Consider the following 23,108-nt stretch of genomic DNA (forward strand, 5'->3'; position numbering starts at 1 on the left):
TTTACCTGCGGAGATTCAAATGAGATGTTCCCTTCGGATTTATGAACTGTGAATCCTTTATCGTGCACTGGCCTTTGTCTGACCCGTGTAACGGTGAAACTGAACGTCATCGATTCCGATCGACTTATTAACGGTGACAGTTGTGGTTTAAGAACTTATGTAGCCCAGAAAGAAATTCTACAGATATCGCCCACTCCTTTCAAGAACGTCATAAATCAAAAAACTTGATTTTTCAGGAGAACGTTTTCAAAGTTTAAAAATATAATGGAATGTATTCAAAATAAATATTAAGCCGCTTATTGAACTTTTTACTGTTCAACAGGTCTTTTTAGGTAAAGCCTAAAGGTTTTTTCTCCATTTGAAAAATATTTAATATATGGTATTTAAAAAATAATTAAACAATACATTTTCTTCAAAACTCAAAAACAAAATTTTCTGCCCTGTAGCGGGTAAATATTAAGTTAAAAATATGCCGCTTTTGCTAGGATATAGTACATTTTCTGAGCATTCCGAAAACATGCACAACTGAAAATTGACGATTTTTTATTTATGACGTTCTTGAAAGGAGTGAGCGATATGTACTATTTACTCGTAATAAACTTGCATTATTAAGGCGATCGGCGAGTATGTATGAGATGCATGAATGTGGAAGAGGCGACAATGTTTTCAAAGACAGGGTGGTACGGCGTTCTATTCTCTCTGCCTACCCCTGCGGGGAAGCGGTGTGTTGGTTAGTTAGTTTGTTAGGAATATTCGATAGCCCGCAATTTTATTTTCTTAAAACCCTAGTAACATGGTAACGTAGGTAATGATTTTTTTCTTAATACATCGTTCATGAATTGAAAAATAAGTTTTCGTTTGAAATAAATAAATATAGGGTCCGCCATCTAAAGTTTTTTTTTTCAACTAGTGCTTATTTCGTGAATGGTAACACTTAGCTCATGTCTGATTTGACAGATAATTAGTTTTATCCTTCCGCTGAGCGAATATGGTTGTGTATACGCTTGAACAACGCTGGGAAATATTGCGACATTACTTTGAAAATCATGGTAATGTTGCAGAATGTGTGCGAAAATTGCGTACGGTTTTTGGAAGAAGAGAAGCACCGTCAGCTCCGTATGTTCGTTATCTTGTGAAAAAAGTGAAAGAAACTGGCATCCTCATCGATAAACCAAAGCGTGAAAAGCCAAAAACAGTGCGTACACCCGAGAATATCGATGTTGTGGCAGAAAGTGTGCGTGAAGCGCCATCAACATCAATTCACCGTCGTTCTCAACAATTGAACATTTCGGAGACATCATTGAGACGAATTTTGCATAAAGACCTTGGTATGACGCCATACAAAGTCCAATTGGTTCAGGAGTTGAAGCCAACTGACCATCCAATGCGTTTTCGCTTCGCTGAGTGGGCCTGCGATCGACTTACAGAAGATGCCGATTTTGCCAAAAAAATCATCTTTTCGGATGAAGCTCATTTTGATCTTGGCGGGTATGTAAACAAGCAAAATTGTCGTATTTGGGGCACAGAAAACCCGCACGCATACATTGAAAAGCCGGTACACCCAAAACGAGTCACTGTTTGGTGCGGATTTTGGTCCAGAGGCATAATTGGGCCATTTTTCTTTGAAAATGAACAAGGAGTGGCCGTTACAGTCAATGGCGATCGTTATCGGGCCATGTTGAACGGATTTTTGTTCACAAAAATTGAAGAGGAGAATATTGGCAACATTTGGTTTCAACAGGACGGCGCTACGTGCCACACAGCCGAAGCTACACTCGATGTTTTTTATAGCATTTTCAAAAAAAAAAAGTTATTTGGCGGACCCTCTATATTGTTTCGAAAAGAAAAGAGAAAAAAAAATTAAAAAATTTCAATACGTACCTATACTAAAAAAAATTTAACTCCAATATATCCTTTAAACTAAAGTATCCGGTAACACGTCTTGCTTCTCGTACTGCCGATCGCTTACTGAATTGTGTGTTTGCGAGTACTTTCTTAAGCTCACTGATTCTCCACGATCATAACTTAGTAGTAACTTATCCCAAAGAGCCAAATATGCGGTCGAATCTAGCAATTTATCAAGAATTTGATTGAAATCTCGCCCATCGCTATATTTCAATTCGATGTTAAATCTCAGTTTTAAAAAAAAATATTGCGTATGTAAAAATAATAATTTTATTACGAATTTCCTGTGATTGTGGTTTGTTAAATTTTATAGCTAGGTACCCTGCTCGTAATTCCTATGAGCCAATATTTTTTTGTCAATTCACAAGCGATGCTGATACCGCAGTAATGACCAGAAGCCGTAGCTGAAACCTCAAAGTGTTGTCCATTCGGATCACATTTATATTGCGTAATTGGAATGCTGTAAAGGCTCTTTCGCTAGTTTGCGCTTCTGATGAGTTGAATAGGGAAATATTCACACGTGGCTATCATTTCAGCCCCTCTACTCAAATGTCCGAGATATCAACTAATTTATTTAGAATTTGCCACATTTTCCCAGTGTCATAATGTATGCGCCTAGAATTAAACCGCTGCCACCTTCGAGCATAGGAAGAATGATTTGAGGTCTAGATACATATGCTGTATTTGAGCAAATTAGCCTGCTTTATTTGAGTAAGTGCAACTTAGTAGCATGTGTCCTCGTACCTTACTAAAAATGAGCATTCTCGAAAATCGACAGCCGTTAAATTTTCGGGCACGCTACTTGCAGCGCGGGTGGAACGGGGGTGTTTTGAGCATGTGTGAACAGGTTTGCTTATTACGAGAATGCTAGTTTCAATCAAGGGAGATGAAAAAATATTTGAATTCGTAATTTTATATCGGCACAATGAATGCCTCTGGAATACGCGATCACCCTTACATCGAACATTATTGCAAGAAATAATGCATATTACCAATATTGGCCCAACTTCGACTGAAAATTATAAAAACAAAAATTAATTAACTAGAGAATTTTAAAAACAATTTTTAAAACAATTCATATCGTCCTATTCTTTCTGTTTTTCTTTCTTAATGACAGAAGTTTTTAGTTTTTAGACGCATTGCATTGCAAACGAAAGAATGATTTTGTTCAGTTCTGTACGAAAGACTTCATTGTTTTCCATTTTTCACTACACTGAGCCAACAGGGAGCTTGCTAGTAGATGTCATGTATGCCGAAGTATTTGATTTGTGCGTGCTTATTTATGAGGAGACTCAAAACTACAATGCTTATTTCGAGCAAGTGCATAGAGGCTAGAGAGCATGCTCATTAGTAGCATGTGTACTTACCTTAGATGTACATTTAGAGCGCTTGTGCACTACACGGAATTTTACTTTCCGGCAGTCCGGTTAGCATGAAAAAACGGATGATTGGCTTGTGCACTTGTCCGTCTTTTTCCAGATCGGTGCGTATGAACTCGATCACGCTAAACTGTCGTTGTCGCTTTTATTTGAAAAAAAACCGGACTGGCGGACAGTAAAATTCCATGTACTGCACAAGAGCCCTTAGGGCGCTTGTCCACTACCCAGAATCCCGTGTAATTTTACCGTCCGGCACGTCAGTTAACGTTTTAAAACGACGATTGGCTTGTGCTTTTGTCCATCTTTCTTCGGATCGGAGCTCTTGATCGGTGCGTGAATACGTTGCGCGTAAATTCGATCACGCTAAACTGTCGTAGTCGTTTTCATTTTTCAAAACCGGACTGCCGGACGGTGAAATCCCGCGTAGTGGACAAACGCCCTTAGAGTTATGGGTAAACATGTACCTTTAGAGTTATGCATTCTCTGTCCTAGTATGGTTAAACTGCACTCGATTCCATTACCTAAATAAAGTGCGGCCATTCATTTAGTATTTAAGGCTAACAGAAATTTCTGCGTGTAATTGCGTGGACGGCAGTCGGACGTGCGTGAGCTGCCAAGTGTTTTCCCGCCGAGCCGAATGTAAAATGGCCGTTTTCTCTATTGTTTGTCTTATCGGAGCCGCCTAGCCGCCCGCCCTGGATGGCCACAATTCACGATTTCTATCGCCGCCGATTCGTTTGGAATTATTTAATACCTGATTTGTTATCCAATGTTTCGTAAACTGTCCGTGCGAGGAGACGCGCCGCTGAATGCCGAATCGGGGGCCTCTCGCTTGTGACCAGAATGAGTTTATCAAGAGGACGACTTGGAATGCGACGTTCTAACCTTAACATCGTTACATATCAAACTGTATGACACATTTTCAAGAGGTTCATTTGCATAATATCAACCTATACTTTTCAATTATTTCTCATTACTATTACTATCCGTTTGTGTATAAAAGAAATATAATTATATAAGTTTTTAAGGCCCAGTATTCGTTAAGTTGGAACTTAACTCCTAACTGTCCAGGCCATCTAAACCCCTCCAATGCCCACGGGGTCCATATGGGCCCGAATGTAAAGTATTTTATTATTCATTATTGCTCGACTACAGTTTATTATTTTTGGGCTGGCAACACTTCTTTTGTAACACTGACAATACTGCTTTATACCAGTTTACATTTATTTCGTTATTTCTAATTTCCAATGTTTTTATTCGTAACCGAAAAAAAAATTGGAAATTACAGTAAAAAATTTCTGGCCCATATGGACCCTAGGGGCAGTCGCTGGTTAATTTTCTCTAAATCTAGGTAAAATTTTACGTAATTGATTTTTTTCTTATAACACCGATATTGCATTGAAAAAAAAATTTTCTTCGAAATTATATGGTTTATAAATTAAATGATTTATTAAAAGAGAATGAGTTTAAAAAATATATATATAAAAATGTTTTTTCTTTATATATTCCAACATAAAAAAAATCAATTTACATTCTTTAAAAAAAAAAATGGGCGTGAAAGACTTGTTACCACTACGGCGGTCGGCCGGTGATTGAATTTTGTGTTGTGTTGTATCCTCTTAATATAATATTTACGTATATAATTGTTCTTAACAAATCTCTAAAAGCCTCTCTATCAGTCTTAAAAATGATTTTTAATGCATATTACAAGATATCCCTGGATTTGTGTAAAGCAGAATTCTGGCATTAAGTCTTATTCTACTTTTTTTTATAAAACTGACGCTTTTTTATGTGTGCTCTGTGTCACGTTGTATCGAACAACTATTTGTGTTGAGCTTTTAGTTAGAATAGTCGGTGTCGCACTGATTGATGTGAATTTTGTACGGTTGATGAATAGACCTATCTATGTTTTCCAAGCTGGCCGTTTGTCGAAACGTTTTAATTCTTCCTTTATTTTTTAATAGCATCGCGGAAAATGTAAGTCCTCTTTCGTAAACGATCGTCCAGAGTGACGGCAAAGTTCTTTTGAGTCGCCGCCAAGTCTGACCACTCATCATGACTATGGCTGTTTCAGGAAATATCCGACCAGAACGATACTGTGCTAAACGATAATCGGTTAACTAAACTTTTACGAGAGATTATTGTTTCAATTCTAAGTGTAGTTATTTTACAAGTTTATCACTTTAATTTGGACGGTTTACAAGCCAAATTGGACGCCTAACAAATCGAACGTTATATTGTATTTTATAAAAGAGTTACATAAAAAATATATGAATAGTAGTACTTATGATTAAAAGTAGTATTGAAAATCTTGTCTGAAAAATTCACTACACATCGCGAGCACAGACTATGACAGCGCGCCGCGCAGAGTTGCCAGCTTGACGACTGATACACTTGCTAGTCTTAATAATAAAATATGTGGGCAGGTGTTCACACTGACGGTATACGTACTACCAATATGAAAATATATAAAAATATCAAACTTTTATAAAATACCTACAATACAACGTCCAATTTGTTTTGTAAAACGTCCAACTTTTTTGTTAAACTTCCAATTTGAAACGGAAAACCTGTATTAATTGTTATATTATTTTAAGGCACCCAAATGATCAATTCTAATGAAAAGTTTGTGGATCTCGAAGCTCCGCTTTTATTCGCCACGTCTCTTAATTCAAGGCACTTTATTCCCGGCTTATGGCGATTTTTAAAGAAACAATCGTGATATGAATGGCACGGCATTTTCCAGTTGATTGGAATTTCCCATCGACTCGCAGAATGCTACTCACCGCTCGGCCTCCCCCCGCGAGTAACGAGCAATAGCCCAACACATCCGTTCCTTTCCGTTTTGGAAACCAGCGCGAATTTGCATATTCCATTACATTCCAATTTCTCATTCGCTGTCTGCATAATGCGCCAGTTCCGAGGAATAAGGTCCCTGTGTAGCGACTGCGAGAGACCAAATTAATTTTCTTCCTCTGTGTGTGTTTGTGTTTCTGTTTCTGCCACTGTCACCGTGTTGCTCCGCGATGCAGTGCGCATCGCACATTTGTAATTCCCGGACATATTTAGAGTAAAAGTTATTTATGCCTCTGTCTGATGTGTGCAAACTGTTTGCTTCAATTTATATACCAGTTCTCGGAAGATTTTCAAGATAACCTACTTTCCTATGCAAGTCACACTTTAGATAAACTGTCACTGTAACCTTTGTAATATCTTGTTGCAAAAATAATTATTCAATATTTTATGTCCCTACTGGTTTATTATGTTGCTCTAAGAAATTTTATTGTACCGTTGATCATCAGAGAATCTGTCAATGATACTTCATTGCATTTTTTGTTCATAATTACTATTTTTATTTTTAATCAACTTATCGTCTTTGTAGACTATTCAGATCAGCTCGGCTGTCCAAAATCAAAACACAGAGAGGGACATTTTTTTGAAAAATGATTTTTTGCATTTTTGGACTAAGTAGATTCTACTTAGTCCAAAAATGCGAAAAACATGTTATTTACTGCGTTTTAAGTTTGGACAGCCGAGCTCTCCTCATCCTCAAGTTGTAGGTAGAATATATGTATATTCTAACCTTAGGCACCTGCATCGTATTGAGGCAGGGTTATCTTGATCGTTACTTACATTAAGGCAAGGTGATAACTCCTGCGCTGCAGTCTAATTAAATAAATATTAGGGTGTAAAATCACTAATATTCATTTCCACCCTCCCCCCCTGGAAATCGAACCCGGGACCTCTAGCACGGTAGCTAAGCACGCTTACCATTACACCACGAAGGTGGACAAAAAATGTGTATCATGAATGGTTTAAAAGGGATATTTTAAATGCCACAACGATAGGAGTAAAAAACTTCGGAACATCTTTGTAGTTCAATATTCCGAAATTTTCACTATAGAATACTTGCTATAGAGAAAAACTGAGTGGCCTGTGTTTTGGCGGGAATCCAGGCACTAGCGGACGGCACGTAATCTGTACTACCCACTATCCACTATCCACCTAGGTACCATACACTTGGCAATATAGTACTACTTACCTAGGTCTTACCTACCTCTACTTGCTGAGGAACTGTGCTCGATTTTCCCGCCTCGTGCAATATTTTCGCCTTGTTCATCGCACCTGCCTCCCGGTGTGACTGTGATGTATGCTCGGGGCCGCCAGCTCAGGGGCGGAGTGGTGGAGCAGCCCCGGTAGGTGGCACTGGACGCTCCGAGACACTTAGATATCACGCGATGAAACCATTCATTTTTGAATGATATAAATAAATTTCTTATTAAAAATTAGCAATTTCGCAAATAATTTATCGATAACGATCCACAATTTTATTCATAAGTGCAGTGAAAATGTTTTCAATCAAACAATAGGCTGCAGTTATGACAATGTTTGTAAAATAAACTAATTTTTATTATAATTGAGTAGTGAATATGTCTTTATATTTTTTTATCTAAAATTGTAAGTAACCATTATCAGTCACATTTGTGAATATAAATATATTCCAATAAATCTGTTATTGTTTCATTTACCTGAGAATAATAGTCGGAAGATTATAAAATGATTGATTTTTGTTTATCTTAAGTGATAGTACGTATTTTTTTTTGTTTTGTTTTTTTAATTTATATTGATTTGTAGCATTCCTAAATTTTTATTACTGGTGAAAATGGTAATATCGTGAAAATGGAATTCGTTGGGGGGATTAACAAATATTATATAATTCTAAAATTTTATAAATTTCGTGTGGTTGATTTAAAAAGAAGCCTTAAAAAAATATCAGCAAGGCACCCTTTTAAAGTATATCTTTATGATGATGAAAGAAATCCATCCACTGGAATTCATTATGTATATAAAAATCAAGTGTAAATTATTCAATTTTATTCAATTATATAAAATATATACGGTTTTATTTCATTATTATGAAGAAATAATATTATTTTGATTGTTCTCCTATTTTTTAAAATGATATTTAAATTAGCTCTGTATTCGAATGATTGATGAATATTAACACATATTTTAAATCCACCCCTGTCGGAGAGCTATCGCTGGTAGAAGAGCGATTTACTCGAGTGGAGCTTTGGAAAAGCTTCAGCGGAGTTACTTGACATAAATGTAAACAGCTGAAATTGAAAGATTGTTTCCTATAAACTATTCATTACTTCGTCGGTATCTTCGAGATAACTTTGAATCATTATAAATCATCCTTATTTTCTTTTTACACCAACATTAATAATGTATTTTTCTTTAATTAATTATTTTTGTGGATAATATTTTTATTTATTTATTTTAACTTCATATACAGAAAAAAGTACATTGGCGGTCTTATTTCTAAGAAGAAATATATTCCAACCAACCTTAAACAGACTAGTTATATTAGTCAAGGTTATGCTTGAACATAGAGTATAAATGAGAAGAAAAAAGCATAAATTAAAATTTACTACTGTATTAATGGAGCAACTTCTTTATATTTAATATTTTTTGATAATTACAAATTGGTGATAATAAGAAAGGCAAAGGAAGAAGGAAGTTTAGAGGAGGAGGAAGAGGAAAAACTAAGGAATGAGATTTGATGGACAGTTAGGATTCTAATGATAGATAGTAACGTCTTAAGGTGGGACTGACCTCCAAATTTCGTCGTAACGTAACATTCGCGGCGAGCATCCGACTTCGGATGGAGCACTCGGAACGCTGTACTGACTATACGAATGCTCGCATCGTAACGTGTTACGTTACGACGAAATGACTCCGGTCAGTCCCCATATTTAGACGTTTCCTAAAAGCTATCAGAGAAGGTATAGGAATATTCATTAAGTCTCGTTCGTTAACTTAACTTTCTTATAAATATCAATGATACAGAATAACTTATGCATCCCTTACACTTTAAAAAAAATAGTAATATGCAAATGGTTTATTAATGCTGCATTTGATAAAGGATAGTGCGTTTGTGTTATCATTTTTTTATTGCGACATGAAGGATCGTAATTATGGGTCCGGTATCGAGTAACCGCATCGTGTTATAATTGTCTGTGTCACCTTTGACTAGCGTGGCTGTTATCACCGCTATTTTGTTGTGTCCATAACATGGCCGCCGTTGGCTGCTGAATTCAGTCGCTACACGAGACAGACGTGAACACGCTCCGAAGGGTTACGAAGGCTATTATTTATCGTTTTTCCGCTCTGTATGCAATTTTATTGCCGCATTAATAATTGCTCAGCAAACAGTACGTCGAGTTCTGCAAACTTTACGATCCTATTATATTGTACTTGAAACTTGTGTAATTCATTATGTATTTTGGTTTTGAAACTACCCTATGGCTTTTCTATGAGACACGACTCGAAAGTAATACTCACGCGGAGCGAAACGGATAAAGCGATAAATTCGTCAACAATAACTATACTAATTATATTTCATTGCCGAGATTTTCAACTTCATTATTGCACGCTCGTAAAATTTAGTCTGACTGCATCGTTTGCTGTTGGCATTTGTCACTTTATTAAACCACATAAATTAAAATGAAAATATATTTTATATTGAAGCACTAACTTTGTGATTTTCCATTTTATAATTAAAATTTAACTCACTAACGTATAGTAATCACTATTTATAGTGATTTTAAAACAAAATTACATTTTAATTGTAAAATGTGAATGTTCGTTTGTTCAATATCCTATAATATCTCCTAAAGTTCATATTATTTTTTGACATCTCACCAAAGATGAAGAAAAATATGGAAGTCTGGGCATTTACGAGGCTGACGACCGTTATGGGCTGGTTTAAGTGATCACGTTACACACCTGTAACATTCACCAATTCCACCCATTATTGACAACCACACTACTCAAATTCTTGGAAGTTCTATATATATGAACCAATTCAGAAACATTGTTGTTGAAGACTAGAGACATCTATTAATGAGATGAAAAGAACCTTTTTACTGAGCAGAAACTCTTATATCAGTATGTGAGGTCCAAATCCTGAAAAAACTGAATATGAAAATTAACTCCTATAATTGGAGATAATCCAGATTTCTGAACAAGTATTTGTACACACTCAAAATGTTGTCTCCTAAAGTTATTCACTGATTGGTTTGAAATTTTGGTACAACGTTGTATATGAATACGCGTGTTTTTATCGATATATACGAGTATGAATAAAAAAGTCCGTTTGTTTTTAGTATGTATTAGAAATCTGTGCTTTCTCGTTTCTTTCTTTCCCATTTCACTAGACTGAGTCACTGCAACGCAAGGCTGAGTGTAGCTAGTCTATGTATTTTTTAAATGTAACTGGTGGCATTCTGTGAGTTGCTTTTGTTTAATATATTATTTCTTTATTATTTTCAGATCCGATGAGGACGACCCGAGTGGGAGCAAATATACGAGGATGGACGACGATAATATACAAGATAAGGAACGTTTTGCAAGGTAATAATATATTTCTTTCTAATGCACGAAACCCACCAAATGTCTCTGCCGAATTTGTAATTAATATCCAATAATCCTTTAAGAAAGAAAGGTGTGTTGAGATGGTTTGGACATGTGGAACGAATGAGTGAGGAAATAACGGTAAAACAAATTTATGAGGCGAATGTAATTGGGAAAAGGAGCAAAGGAAAAACGAGAAAAACATGGCAGATCAGGTAGCCAAATACTTGAAAATGGTCAGGTTAGGAGTCGTAATAATTGGCGGGTATGTATGAGGAGATGCATGAACGTGGAAGAGGCGAAGAACGTTTTCAAGGAAAGAGTGGTGTGGCGTTCTATTCTCTCTGCCTACCCCTGCGGAGAAGCGGCGTGATGTTGAGTTAGTTAGTTAGTTATAAAAATATTTTTTTTATTTTTGTTTATTTAATATATTTACATTTTAAAGTATAACATAATACATTTAAAACATTTATACATATGGAAAACTTTTGTATTTAGATTAGCTGTGCCTCTCCAAAAAAGAGACTGAGCTCTTGTGCTTGGAGAGGGACTTACACTCATGGTTTAATGTTATATAATAAATGGTATAATAGTATTTTTTTGTATATATTTTTTCAGGATTTATATGTAATATATATTCCTTTAATCATTCGCTCGATCGCTGGAATCGTATCAACAACAAATGGTAGAATATAATTGAGAGAATAAAATAATCCACTGTTTTCGAATTAAGTTTATGAGACTAATTCTCTGTATTTCTCCCTTTGTCTCATCTCCCTGCGGAATTTTTTCTAGCGTCGTTGTCTTTTGGCGGTGACTTTAAGGCTTAGCCCGAGTCGTTAACTCTAAGCCGGCTAATAAAGTTGGTTACTTCCCCGCCCCGGCGGGCTGAACGCACCGCGCGCCGGGACTCTCGCGAGGCGCTACTCTAAATGTTCCAGTGGGCGTGGTAGACTCGACGCAGCCTTGTAACTTGGAACTTCGCGGACTCTTTGTCAACTTTGTTATTTGCCTTGTAATGCGAGCATTAGAATGTTTGCTTTATGAGCGATAAAGTTTTAATGAGTGATCTGCATAAGTTTGGGGATTGTATAAGTTTTCTTTATATCCGACGTACCTGCCCGCCTTAAATGCTCGAGTTATCCGTGTATACAATATCAAAGCGTTTTACGTTTACTTCCCATTTAAAACAGTACAGAGATAATCGTTATTTCCCTATTTATTACAGTCAAATCATATCTGGATTACGGACCCGTTTGTTGCGTAAATATCGAAAAGCTCGAGTTTTTATTATGTATATGCAAGTTATCCTTTGCCTTGCTTGTGAAATGACGAAATAATTAAAGGAAAACATTATTTTTTAATTTTTTTAAAGTGGCGCATGTAGATAAATTAGGTTAGAGATCAATATAAAAATTGACACAGATTGAAAACAAATGTATGAGGCGAATGTGGTTGGTAATGGAAGCAGAGGGACACCGAGGAAAACTTGGTATGATCAAGTATTTCAAATGCTTGAAAGTGGTCGGGTCAGGAGTCAAAATAATCGGCGCGTATGTATTAGGAGATGCATGAATGTGGAAGAGGCGAAGACTGTTTGCAAAGGCAAATTAGTGTGGCGTTCGGTTCTGTGCCTACCCCTACGTGCGGGAAGCACCGTGATGGTTAGTTAGTTATGGTAGTAAACCAATGTGGTTATTTTTCATTTTCCTATAACCGTCCTTCGATTGAATTATAGAGCTTTCATAAGACTTTTATAATTTTTTTTACTTATTTCCAATGTCCCCGTTTAATGGCCCGTCTCAATTTTAAGTTGGTTGTATTTTCGTCGCATATTAAGATCGCAAAAAGTTTGAAAAACTCGTGACTTTGGAGATCAGTAATGAAAGTGGTCATTCATAGAAAATTCCTCTGCACCCACTCTTGCTGATTATTCATAATTTAATTTAGGACAATGTGGGTAAGTAAACGGCGAGCACTCCCATTTTGAAGATGTGCCAGAAGTTGTCAGTGCGAAGTAACGAAGCACGTACGGTTTAATATTGTGTTTATTGTTGGGATAAAAGTTTTTACCGGTGAAATGAAAAAGCTCGTTCTGGATCGTAATAGGGAATATGACAGCGCAGTCCACGTCGGACATTATTCGACGCGAAACTAAACACAAAGTCTGGTAGTCGTAAAATATTTCATTGTCGGGACAATTCTGAAACACAATAATATTTTAAATCAACTCGATTTTGATTATATTTTTTAAAGATAGGATAGAAAAATAGACAATTTGATGCGACAAAGACCCAAGCTACAAAATCATTTACCGAAGATTTAAAAAAAAAATTTTTTTTGTGTGTTTTGCACACTGAAACTTTACCCCTTCTGCTTTTGATTTGGATACATCAATATAAATTTTTCTTTTTTTTTAAGTAAAGTCTAAGGACAGATAAGCTGTTGTGATGATTTTTCCAAAATATCTTCCGAATAAGAAAGGTTTATTAATTTTATTTCATGTATGAATGCAAAACTGGGTAAGATGTGTTAAAGGCATACATTACATACCTAGTAATCGAAAAAATCTTACGATTGTTCATGTTGTGGGTTTTGCCTTTGTGCGACTAAGTGATTTCAACGATTTGATAATTATTGTAGCGAATTGGAAAATTTAACGCTATATCCCTATGGTTTTCCATTGTTGTGTTGTCTGTTAAGTTTGTTTCATACATGCTTGTTTTCATGGTAAAAGATGTATGTATTGAATTAGTTTTCTTGTTAAAATATTCATTTTTGAATTAAAATCAAATATTAATATTGATTAATTATTATAAACCGATTTCAAAAAATCGTCCGCGCTTCGATTTCTTACATCAATTTCATCGAATATTTTCGTATGATTTTTTGAAATGTGTGTATTTGATACGGTTTATACCCTTGGTACTGTACATGTCTTTGACTCTTTAGCGGATACTTTCATCCTCCCAAGTGACTCTGAATGAGCCATAATGTTTTAGTTGTAAAGTCTGCAGTAATATATCCGTCCCCCTTACTCCTAATATCACATCCCATCGCCCATCTCCCGCTTTGATGGCACTTTTCACGGCTTCCTTTACAGCCGCAGTGGTTTTCCATAAAATTTGAATAAACAAAACGAAATAACACGCACCAACGAAGCGTTTATGTTCCGGGAAGAAATAATATTTTTCTCTAAAATGTTAGTGGCTGTGTTTGTCGAATCATCGTGAATACTTTATATGGTGGAATTATCCCATTTATTTCATAAATAGGTTGAAAATATTCGGAATAGTCTAAGTTTTTATATACATTTTTTTGTATTGATATCTCAACATGAATAAGAATGGAAGTCTTGAAAAACATGACTTGAACAAAACGAAACTCTGATCTAAAATATATGCTGAAAATGATATTTTCAGGCGTCTGCTAGTATTTGCAATAATTAGTGAAAAACTTACATCCATTTCATTAAGATTTTCTCCTACTAAAAAAACATACTAATTTCAACCATAGTTGTCATGCAGTAGATGTTTTCAATTAAAGCATTAATACAACACAACTTGAGTAATATGTAATAATACAACTCGAAAATTTGAATAATGTAGTTGTTTGTCATGGGTTGAATGGTGAATGTTACACAGTCTATAAAGTCATCACTAGTCAATGACAGTTCGTAATCCATGTAAATACCTAGACTTCAATATATTTCATCAACTATGTTAAGATACGAACAATAAATTATTGATATCTCAACGTAATTGATGAAGGATATGTCAAGGATAATGTAGCAAATTTAAAATTTGTGAACCAAAATGTGGATACACTTAAAATATTGTAAATTTACGTTTTGTTTTCAATAAATATTCAATTAACCTTTTTTAAAAAAACAAATCCTTCGTATTTTCTTTGGAGTATTTTCTGAGTAATACATTTTCTTCCTGGTGTTTTCCATTAATTTCAATTTGACGAACTGAATCCTTTTGGCATTCAGTTGAATCCAGCAAAAGTCCTTTTCCGATTCCTGGAGTGTCGCGCTGATTAGAAACACTTCGGCTATTTATTTTGTAAGCCCGTCTTTTAAATGGAATGGATTTTCTATTTTGCTCCGCAATAATCGTATTCAATATTTCAGATCAAACGGATTATTATTCTCGGAAAATATTTATGAATTTCGTCGAGTGGATTTCTCGATGAAAATTATTATCGAAATTATTTGAAAAAATGCTTGTTTATAATACGCCGGCGCTCTCTTCAGGAGTTAGTCTCATAATATTATCATTATTATTTTTTAATCGTTTAGGTGTCATATATATGTTTTAATATGTAATTATGTATTAATATTGATATTATGTACCGACTAAATACGAGCATATTGGGGACAGGAAAATTAATCTTTATTTTATTAATATGGCTACGTGACCAATTTGTTGAAATTATTATTCAAACGACAAACACATAAATATACATATGTGGTCGTATAAAAATATTAGCATAATATTATTTTATTACACTAATCAAGGTATTTCCAAACTTGGATTGCTTTTGTGAGTTACGTTTTATCTGGCTTGACTTTATTTTTAATAAAACTGAAAAAGGAATATTTACTGATTTTACTCTTATGTTTATAGACATTATATATAGGATGATTTTTTTTAGAGGTATACAATTTCGAATTTCCCGCAATAAATTAATGGTGGCACCCGCCGAGTGCCATTTTGCGCCATCTCGTTGTGACCACAGCTCTGTCACATCAATGCCATTCAACTGAGGTACGAAGAAGTCAGTAATCATGGTTCTGTAACGTTCTCCATTGAACATTGTAACATTCTGGCCGGCGTCGTCTTTTAAAAAATTGGCCAATGATTCCACCTGCCCATAAAGCAAACCAAACGAGTGACTTTTAATGGATGTAAGGGCGTCTTGACAAAGGCTTCTGCTTCTGCAAAGGCTGCTCATTGACTTTGCCATTTAACCAAAAATGTGCGTCATCGGTGAACAAAATTTTGCGTTGAAAAAGAGGATTAAGCTGAATATTATTTTCGGCCCATTCATGGAACCTACGACGCGCATAATGGTCATTCAGTCTATTCATGGTGAAATGGCAAAACGTACCGACTACAAATCAACTGTCAAATTGACAGTCTATGGAAACAATGTTGCTGGTTTAAAAACTAAACCTCTTAAAAAAACACATAAGTATATAACAATAAAAAAAATAGATAAAAAATAAATCTAGCAGTTATGCTCATATGTACGATACATTTTGTCCCATTAGGCAATGCATTAACTCCGCTCAATTCAGAAATGATAACATAATGGTATTTTTATTATTGTAGACCTACAGCGCGTACAAGCTGAATAAGAGTAGATTTTGTAGATAATCTCAGTAATTACATGCTCGTATCTTATTATTACTTCATGTCCATGATTACCAATCCTTTGATTCGAGACCGCATCCGGATTATGTGAGATTCTGTGTGCCCGGTATTCAAATTCCGATCTTTTTTAAAAGCGGACGGGCGATCTTAAATACGATCTATTAATTTATATTATCAAGATGGATAGATTGATTCCACATTGCCCTTTGTTTTGCCTCTTACAAAACGACGGTATAGTTCCACTTTACCTGATTGCCAATCTCGTACCGCTGGCAATTAAACCCCCGAGTAACGTCCCAGACATCTAGATCCGAGGGCCGTTTGTTCATTGTTCGGTTGACCGCCGACCGGCGGTATTACTGCACAATTTCCATAAGACTATCCGCCGGTTGAGTTTAGCAGTGGTGAGATAACTGGATCTAAGTTTTAGCATTTTATTGTTAGGTAACAGAAGCGTGCTCCTTAGCTAGAAATATTAACCTCTTCGTGATTCACCGGGTAGATTCACCCCCCTTATTTGTCGTGTACTACTGACAATTTGTATATTTAAACTGAATATTAAATGATGAAGTTTTAATTTCGTGGAATTTTTATCTTTTACCTTCATGTTACTTTCGGAATGCAGTGGTAATAATTTTATTCAATAAACATTGACAAGCATTTTTTAAATCATTTTATAATTTCTTCAAGTTTTATGTATTGTCTTTTTTAGTGAAATATTAAAAATTTACTTGCCGACAGTTAAATTCATAATGTAAATATTTAAGTAAAAGATTTTTTTTACTATCAGTTTTTTTCTCAAATATTATTTCACCATTTTCATCTTTTTTCGCTTCTGCTTACTATTTTGACCTCAAAGTAAAACATAACGTGAAGTCTTTTGTTTGTAAAAATGCATTTAGTTAGTAGATAAACAAAACTGTTTTACATTGAATATTTTTGAAAATACATTAATTATATTGTTATTCGCCACATTCCATAAATTTGCTAAAATATGTGTTTACATTTGTTAGTTATGTTAATGCCTTAATCTTCAAAGGAAACAAAGCCTTACAAGTATATTTTGTTACCATTTTTCCTCTCCCTTCTTACAAGATCCCACAGAGAGATAGAGTCTGCGAGGCCTCGCTACTTTTCATGTTTGTATGAAGATTCCCATACTCCGTACGATATCTTCTCCTGTGTGTGCGCGAAGCTTTCTCGATTTAATTAAAAGATATGAAGGAACGAGTGATGTACTTGATATTCAAATATGGTTTCATAAGTGTAATAATAGACCACTTTGCGCGAGGTTTTGTGTAAACTCGTTTTATGTATTAATATATATTCTTATCTTTACTTTGTTGTGGGCACCTTATCGTCTAAATTAATTAATTTGCTAAGCATGATTAATTGTTAAATAGCTTTTTTAAAAAGAAAACGTAGAAAAATAGAACGAGATTTTTTTAAGACCAGTACGGTTATCCATTTTTCGCCACGCATGCCCTTCGCGAACTGCACTGGTGTACAAAATTCTGTCTACGTATGTATAAATCGATACAGAATATGGCTCCAGAGTATGAGCTGTGCATTTCAGACGAATTGGTTGATAGACGTCTCACGCTTCGATCGGCTACAACTGTTGTGGAAAGTGATATTACCAGCTCGAGACCAGCCCACTAAATTTGGTGGATTCTTCAGTTCTTTGGACACGTTCCGCGTGGCAACGAGGATAGCCTGGAACGACTGGCTGTGATCGGTAGCCTGGAGGGGAAGAGAGGGATAGGAAAGATCCCCACACGATGGACTGATCAAGTTAAGACAGCAGCAGGCACCTCGGTGGTTGGGACTCTACGTGAAGCGCAGTCAAGGGATAACTGGAGAAGAGTCATTGCTTCGGCGAGAGTCACAACCCTCAGTAATGAGGGCTTAGACGGTGCAGAAGATTTACTATTTAACTCATTGTTTCTTGCTAAGTTATATATCTCGGGTATTCAAAACCCTTATCCGCACCCTATGGTGCATAGGGCACCGCATCATGTAAACGCAGTGTTATCTTGATCATTAACACATGAAGCAAAGGTGATCAGCCCTCCGCTTCAGGTACCAGTCCAGGGTTATGTTATATTCAATAAATATTACAGTGAAAAAATCACTAATATTTAATTGACTCCCCCTGGGAATCGATTTTGGGTATACTGGCAAAAATCGTCAACTCTAAAATCCCTGTTATTTAAAGCTTTTAGTCTGAATTAAGTCAAAACAGCATGTTTTCGAGTAAACGTTTTTTTGCCAGTGCACCCGCGATATGTAAATACCCCACGGTGCACCCTGGCAACCTCTAATAATAGCATCGAGATTTTCTCTCGAACTTTATCTAACACTTAATAGGTTATTTAAGTGTATAAAAATACGATGTCATTCCCCCTACGCTTCGCCTTCTCGCATTCGGGCGAGGGTTAGCGGCGGGAACACCCTTACTCTGGGGTCGGACGAGGGACAGGTCGCGTAATGTTTACTTAGATTTTTCCATGCACGATTACATTGCCGGCGCCGAGTCACGTTGATTGTTTCCTTTACCTAATGCGGTTATCTCGGAAAACTCGCTACCCGTTTAAAGGCAATCTTCTAATCCAAATGTATTATCATTTACCCCGTACTTTGGCGATTGAACGGCTGCGACTTAACCTACGTTTTATCGTGTTATATTTGAATTCTATTAAAACATACCGTATAAATTATTAATCATACGGTATGTTATAATGTAAACGCAAAGATTTTTTAAAACATTTAATAATTTCATTTAATTCATATATTATTTTGAGAAATAAAAGTCTTTTTAAAAAGACTTTTATTTCTCAAAATAATATAGCAATATGATCCACAAAGTTAATGCTTTCAATATTCAAAACATAACATTTAATTATATTATAACATACCGTATAAATGATCAAGAATAATGTAAACAATTTTTTTTTTTAAAGATTTTTTTTAATTTTGAATAATTTTAATTCAAGCTCCAATGTATATAATCCAAATATCGAGTATTTTACGTAAATTTTCTATTATTTTTTATAGAACTCTTAAGATGTCGAGCACTTTCCAAGGAACATTTAACGTAATCCTTCTGAACAGTTCAACAAGGACCTGTATGTACGTACTAAACAAGGATTGCTGTCATTTTTTTTATCAGCTTACTTTTAGTTCTTAAAATATATTTTTAAGAACTTAAATGTTACTATTAAGAATATATACTTACTCATAATTTTATACGTAGCAAAATTCATTCTATATAATAACAATGTAAATATCTCCTAGGTTGCTTTGCTGGGATGAGTTTCGCGCAAATGCCATTTTATGGGAGAGGAATCTTAAAATCAAAAAGCTCGTGGCGCGGATACAGAAGGTCATCGAACGGAAATAAAATTACAAAAAAAAAATTAATTAATGTTTTACTTAGTAAATACCACTATTTCTTAAAATCTACTGTGACACGTGTTTCGATGCATTCCGCATCATTTTCAAACACCATATGTGAAGCTAATTCTAAAATTGTAAAAATAATCAAGCTGCGAATGAATTAATTTTGTAAGATTTATTTAAGGAGAGCTAATTTTTTTAATCAGCCTAATAATTACACGTAATTACGCTATTGTGTATGCTTCTGATAGTGGTGAATCCTGCACAGCAGATTCCTCTGTCCATCCGAGCGCTGAACCCGTATCTAGATATCTCGCATCTACCCATAGAGCCGAGCAAATCGCGGCTCGGATGGCGCAAGGCGGATGGCAGGCATCGAACAGTGGTGGGCTCTACTCGGCTGTTCATGATCCATATATCATGAGATACGAGGGTCAGGGTCGGGGGTCACCAGAGCGCGAGCGAATCTGGCGCATTTATTATTTATTTGTTGAAATCATTTTTAATCTTTATAATAGCAGGATAGGATTCATTCTTGGGAACACTTATCCCTCTGTAATGCAATATAACAAGATATTGAAAAATAACTATTTTACGGCGAGCATAGTCGCAGTTTATTAAATGATTTGTATGTATCTTAAAATAGCGATAGGATAAATTGAATATAAATAATCGAGTTATTCGAGTAATCTATACGACTCTATGATATATAATATTCGAATGATTCGGTCAATGCCTAAAATTAGCTGTCGACATTGAAATTACAAAGTAATTAAAATAAATAGTCTAATAAATTATTAAACAATTATAAGTGCCTACAACAAAATTTCAAATCAAGCGGCGTATAACTTAAATTTTTTAACAAACGAATATTTACATTTTTATTTACCTACTTTTTCCATGCTCCACATCTCAACTTATCGTCTTTGTAGACTGTTATGGTCAGCTCTCCTCGTCCTCTAGTTTTAGGTCCTTCTTCGGAGCCTTTCCTTGGACGAACTTAAATTTTCCTCTTCTTCACTTAGCTTGCCCCTTAAGTCCCGCAAGCTGGCATATAAATTTTACATTAACGTTTTTATTTACCATATAAAGATTTGTATATATTTTGATTTAATTCATTGTTCAAATTTTCATTTGCAACCTTTGAAACAATATGATTCATTCATATAACTGGAATCCGTTGCGATGTTTCGTGATAGCACCAACACGGGGCATATTAAACGTAGTTTTTGTTGTTAATCCTTTGTAATTTATGTCGCAACTTGGTCCTGGCGTCACGTGGCACTAAAGCGACTAAATATAGCGTCTGCATCCTGTGCCCATAAAAGCCGGCCGTGCCGACTGCAGCAGAGCACTCTTCAGCCGGCAATTATTTCTAACCCAGAAACTGTCGTCCCCAATATACTTGACGGATCTATCTTTCACTTTGGGACTTTTACGACCTCCCCCCTCCACTGCCTCCCTCTCCCCTTCCCTCGCGGGACAGGTAACATAAATAACGGTACGACCCTTTCCACCCTTACTGCACACTTTCAACTCTGTCTGCTTCGTCCATGGGAAGATTTTTCTTAATCAGCTGTGCACCAAATGAACTTTATTTATGGACAAAATCGATTGTAGACACTTATAATTCTTTACCTTGATTGTTCAACCTAGTTCAGAGGTGCTAAACCTTTTTGGGCATATTTTTGGATCCAAGCCTCAACTGTGTATTGTCAGTTAAGCTATAGCTGTTTTTTTGCTGTAACTGATGTCAGTGCACCATTCACTATGTATTTACATAGATAGCTCTTTTACCATAAGCTATTTACTTTCGAACGGTATATTTATAATTATTTTATAAGAATTTCACTAAAGCTCGTCTATCAAAAACCCATAATTTTACTGAATTTTGAAAAAAAATATAACTGTATGAATATACTTACTACTTTGCAATGTTCCTTTAAGAATAACATATCTGGAAATGTCCGTTAAAGGAGGAAAGCATTAATTGATTAAATGAACTTGGAACGTATAAATTGTTTTATATTAAACATATGCAACAGTACAAGCAATCAAATAGTTCAACTGTAAATTGTGGACCTCGGATTCGTCCAGGGTTTGTTTTTTCATTTACAAAATGATTCTTATTTGTCTGGCACAATTGGCTTGATTATTAAATAAATAACAAAAAATATATACATATATATTATACATAGATACTATTATGAACGCAAATTTAAAATAAAGACCTACGGACATTTTTGAAAATTTATTGTGTTTTTTTTTAATGAGCGATGAAATCTGCCATAGTAGTCGTATTATTTGTGTGAATATTTAAAATTGATTTACGAACATGATGTTGTAATTAAAACCTTCCCCTCACTCCAACAACAATAAATCACATTCCAAGTTAGGAAAACTGAACGATGATTACAAGTGCAGTGTACGAATACACCCTCCGTCGAACGGCGCTAATCCGTATGGGAATCTCACACGTGGAACAAGTGAGGGAGTACCTCTCCGCCTGTTGCTAGCGCGGAATTAGAATATTTCGCACATCTGCGATGATGAGCACATAATGCTATCGACTCCGCTAGTGTTCCGGTCGATGTGTTGATGATTGGATACGTGACTTATCATCCTGCTGCATCCGCCGCTCTGGCATGTTGTCGGGAATTTTACGCCAAATTGCCGCAGGTAATGTGATCTGATCCAACTAGCAACAATTTACTGCAAATTCCCTCATATGAGATTCGAATTATTACCCCGTATGCGGCCCTTAGCGGAAATATTACGCCGTAAAGATCATAATTTTTATATATTTTTTACGGATATATTAAATCTTATTGACAAACATCTCGTTCGTTCAAGAGTTAAAATTCCATATTTAATGCGCCGTTGTACTCCGCACACATGCGTTATTCATTTTATTGTTAAAGGCTTTGTTCTGGAGATTGCGACAAATTATGGCGACATGCCTTATCGCACTTTTTGCTACGCGAGATTGATAGTTCGCAACTGAACTTAGATTAATATTATTTATATTCAGCTGTAGTTGGCGTTATTTAATTAAAACAAAATAAATGTCATACGTGTATATGTTTTTATGACGGTTGATTGATAATGATAAATCGAGTCGTGCAATGGTTACTTGGCAATATCATACATATTATTTAATGTTGACTGTTTATGATAATATCCTGGTCTATTTAGGTTTGCGATATGAAGTCATTCGATTGAATCTGAAAATAGGCTAAATATCAAATTTGCATAGTACATTGCAAATATAGACCTTAAATACTAATGGAAAGAGTCTTTACTTAATAAAAGCTTTCCCTATTCCAACATAGAAGGCGGTAGTGAACTCACATGAACTGTGTCACAAGTTTGATCAATATATCTAGGGGTTCCGAAAATTTTGTAATTTGGTTGTCAATCATGGGTAGAATTGGTGAATGTTACACGTGTGTAAAGTGATCATTCAAACCAACTTATGACGGTCGTAAGCCCCGTAAATGCCCAGACTTCCATATTCTTCTTCATCTATGTTGAAATGTCAAAAATATGTATTGTATACTACTGTAACGGACACTGTTATTATTCTATTACGGAGCCTGTCTTAAACGCTCCGCTCTTCGTGGAC

The 23,108-nt window shown here is 35.4% G+C and overlaps 1 protein-coding gene across 7 annotated transcripts in view; it reads left to right on the plus strand.

The window, feature by feature from the left end:
* Positions 1–23,108, plus strand: part of tgo (Aryl hydrocarbon receptor nuclear translocator homolog tgo) — a 133,759-nt gene that overhangs the window by 55,080 nt on the left and 55,571 nt on the right. For all 7 annotated transcript variants that reach the window (XM_088275467.1, XM_088275407.1, XM_088275541.1 and 4 more), the window contains one exon: positions 10,623–10,703. In XM_088275467.1, coding sequence (XP_088131593.1) covers positions 10,623–10,703 — 81 coding nt within the window. The remainder of the gene's footprint in view (positions 1–10,622; positions 10,704–23,108) is intronic.

This window comes from Brachycentrus maculatus, unplaced genomic scaffold (genome assembly GCF_059751285.1).
Source record: "Brachycentrus maculatus isolate JH-2025_06_01 unplaced genomic scaffold, ASM5975128v1 h1tg000004l, whole genome shotgun sequence".
NCBI lineage: Eukaryota > Metazoa > Arthropoda > Insecta > Trichoptera > Brachycentridae > Brachycentrus > Brachycentrus maculatus.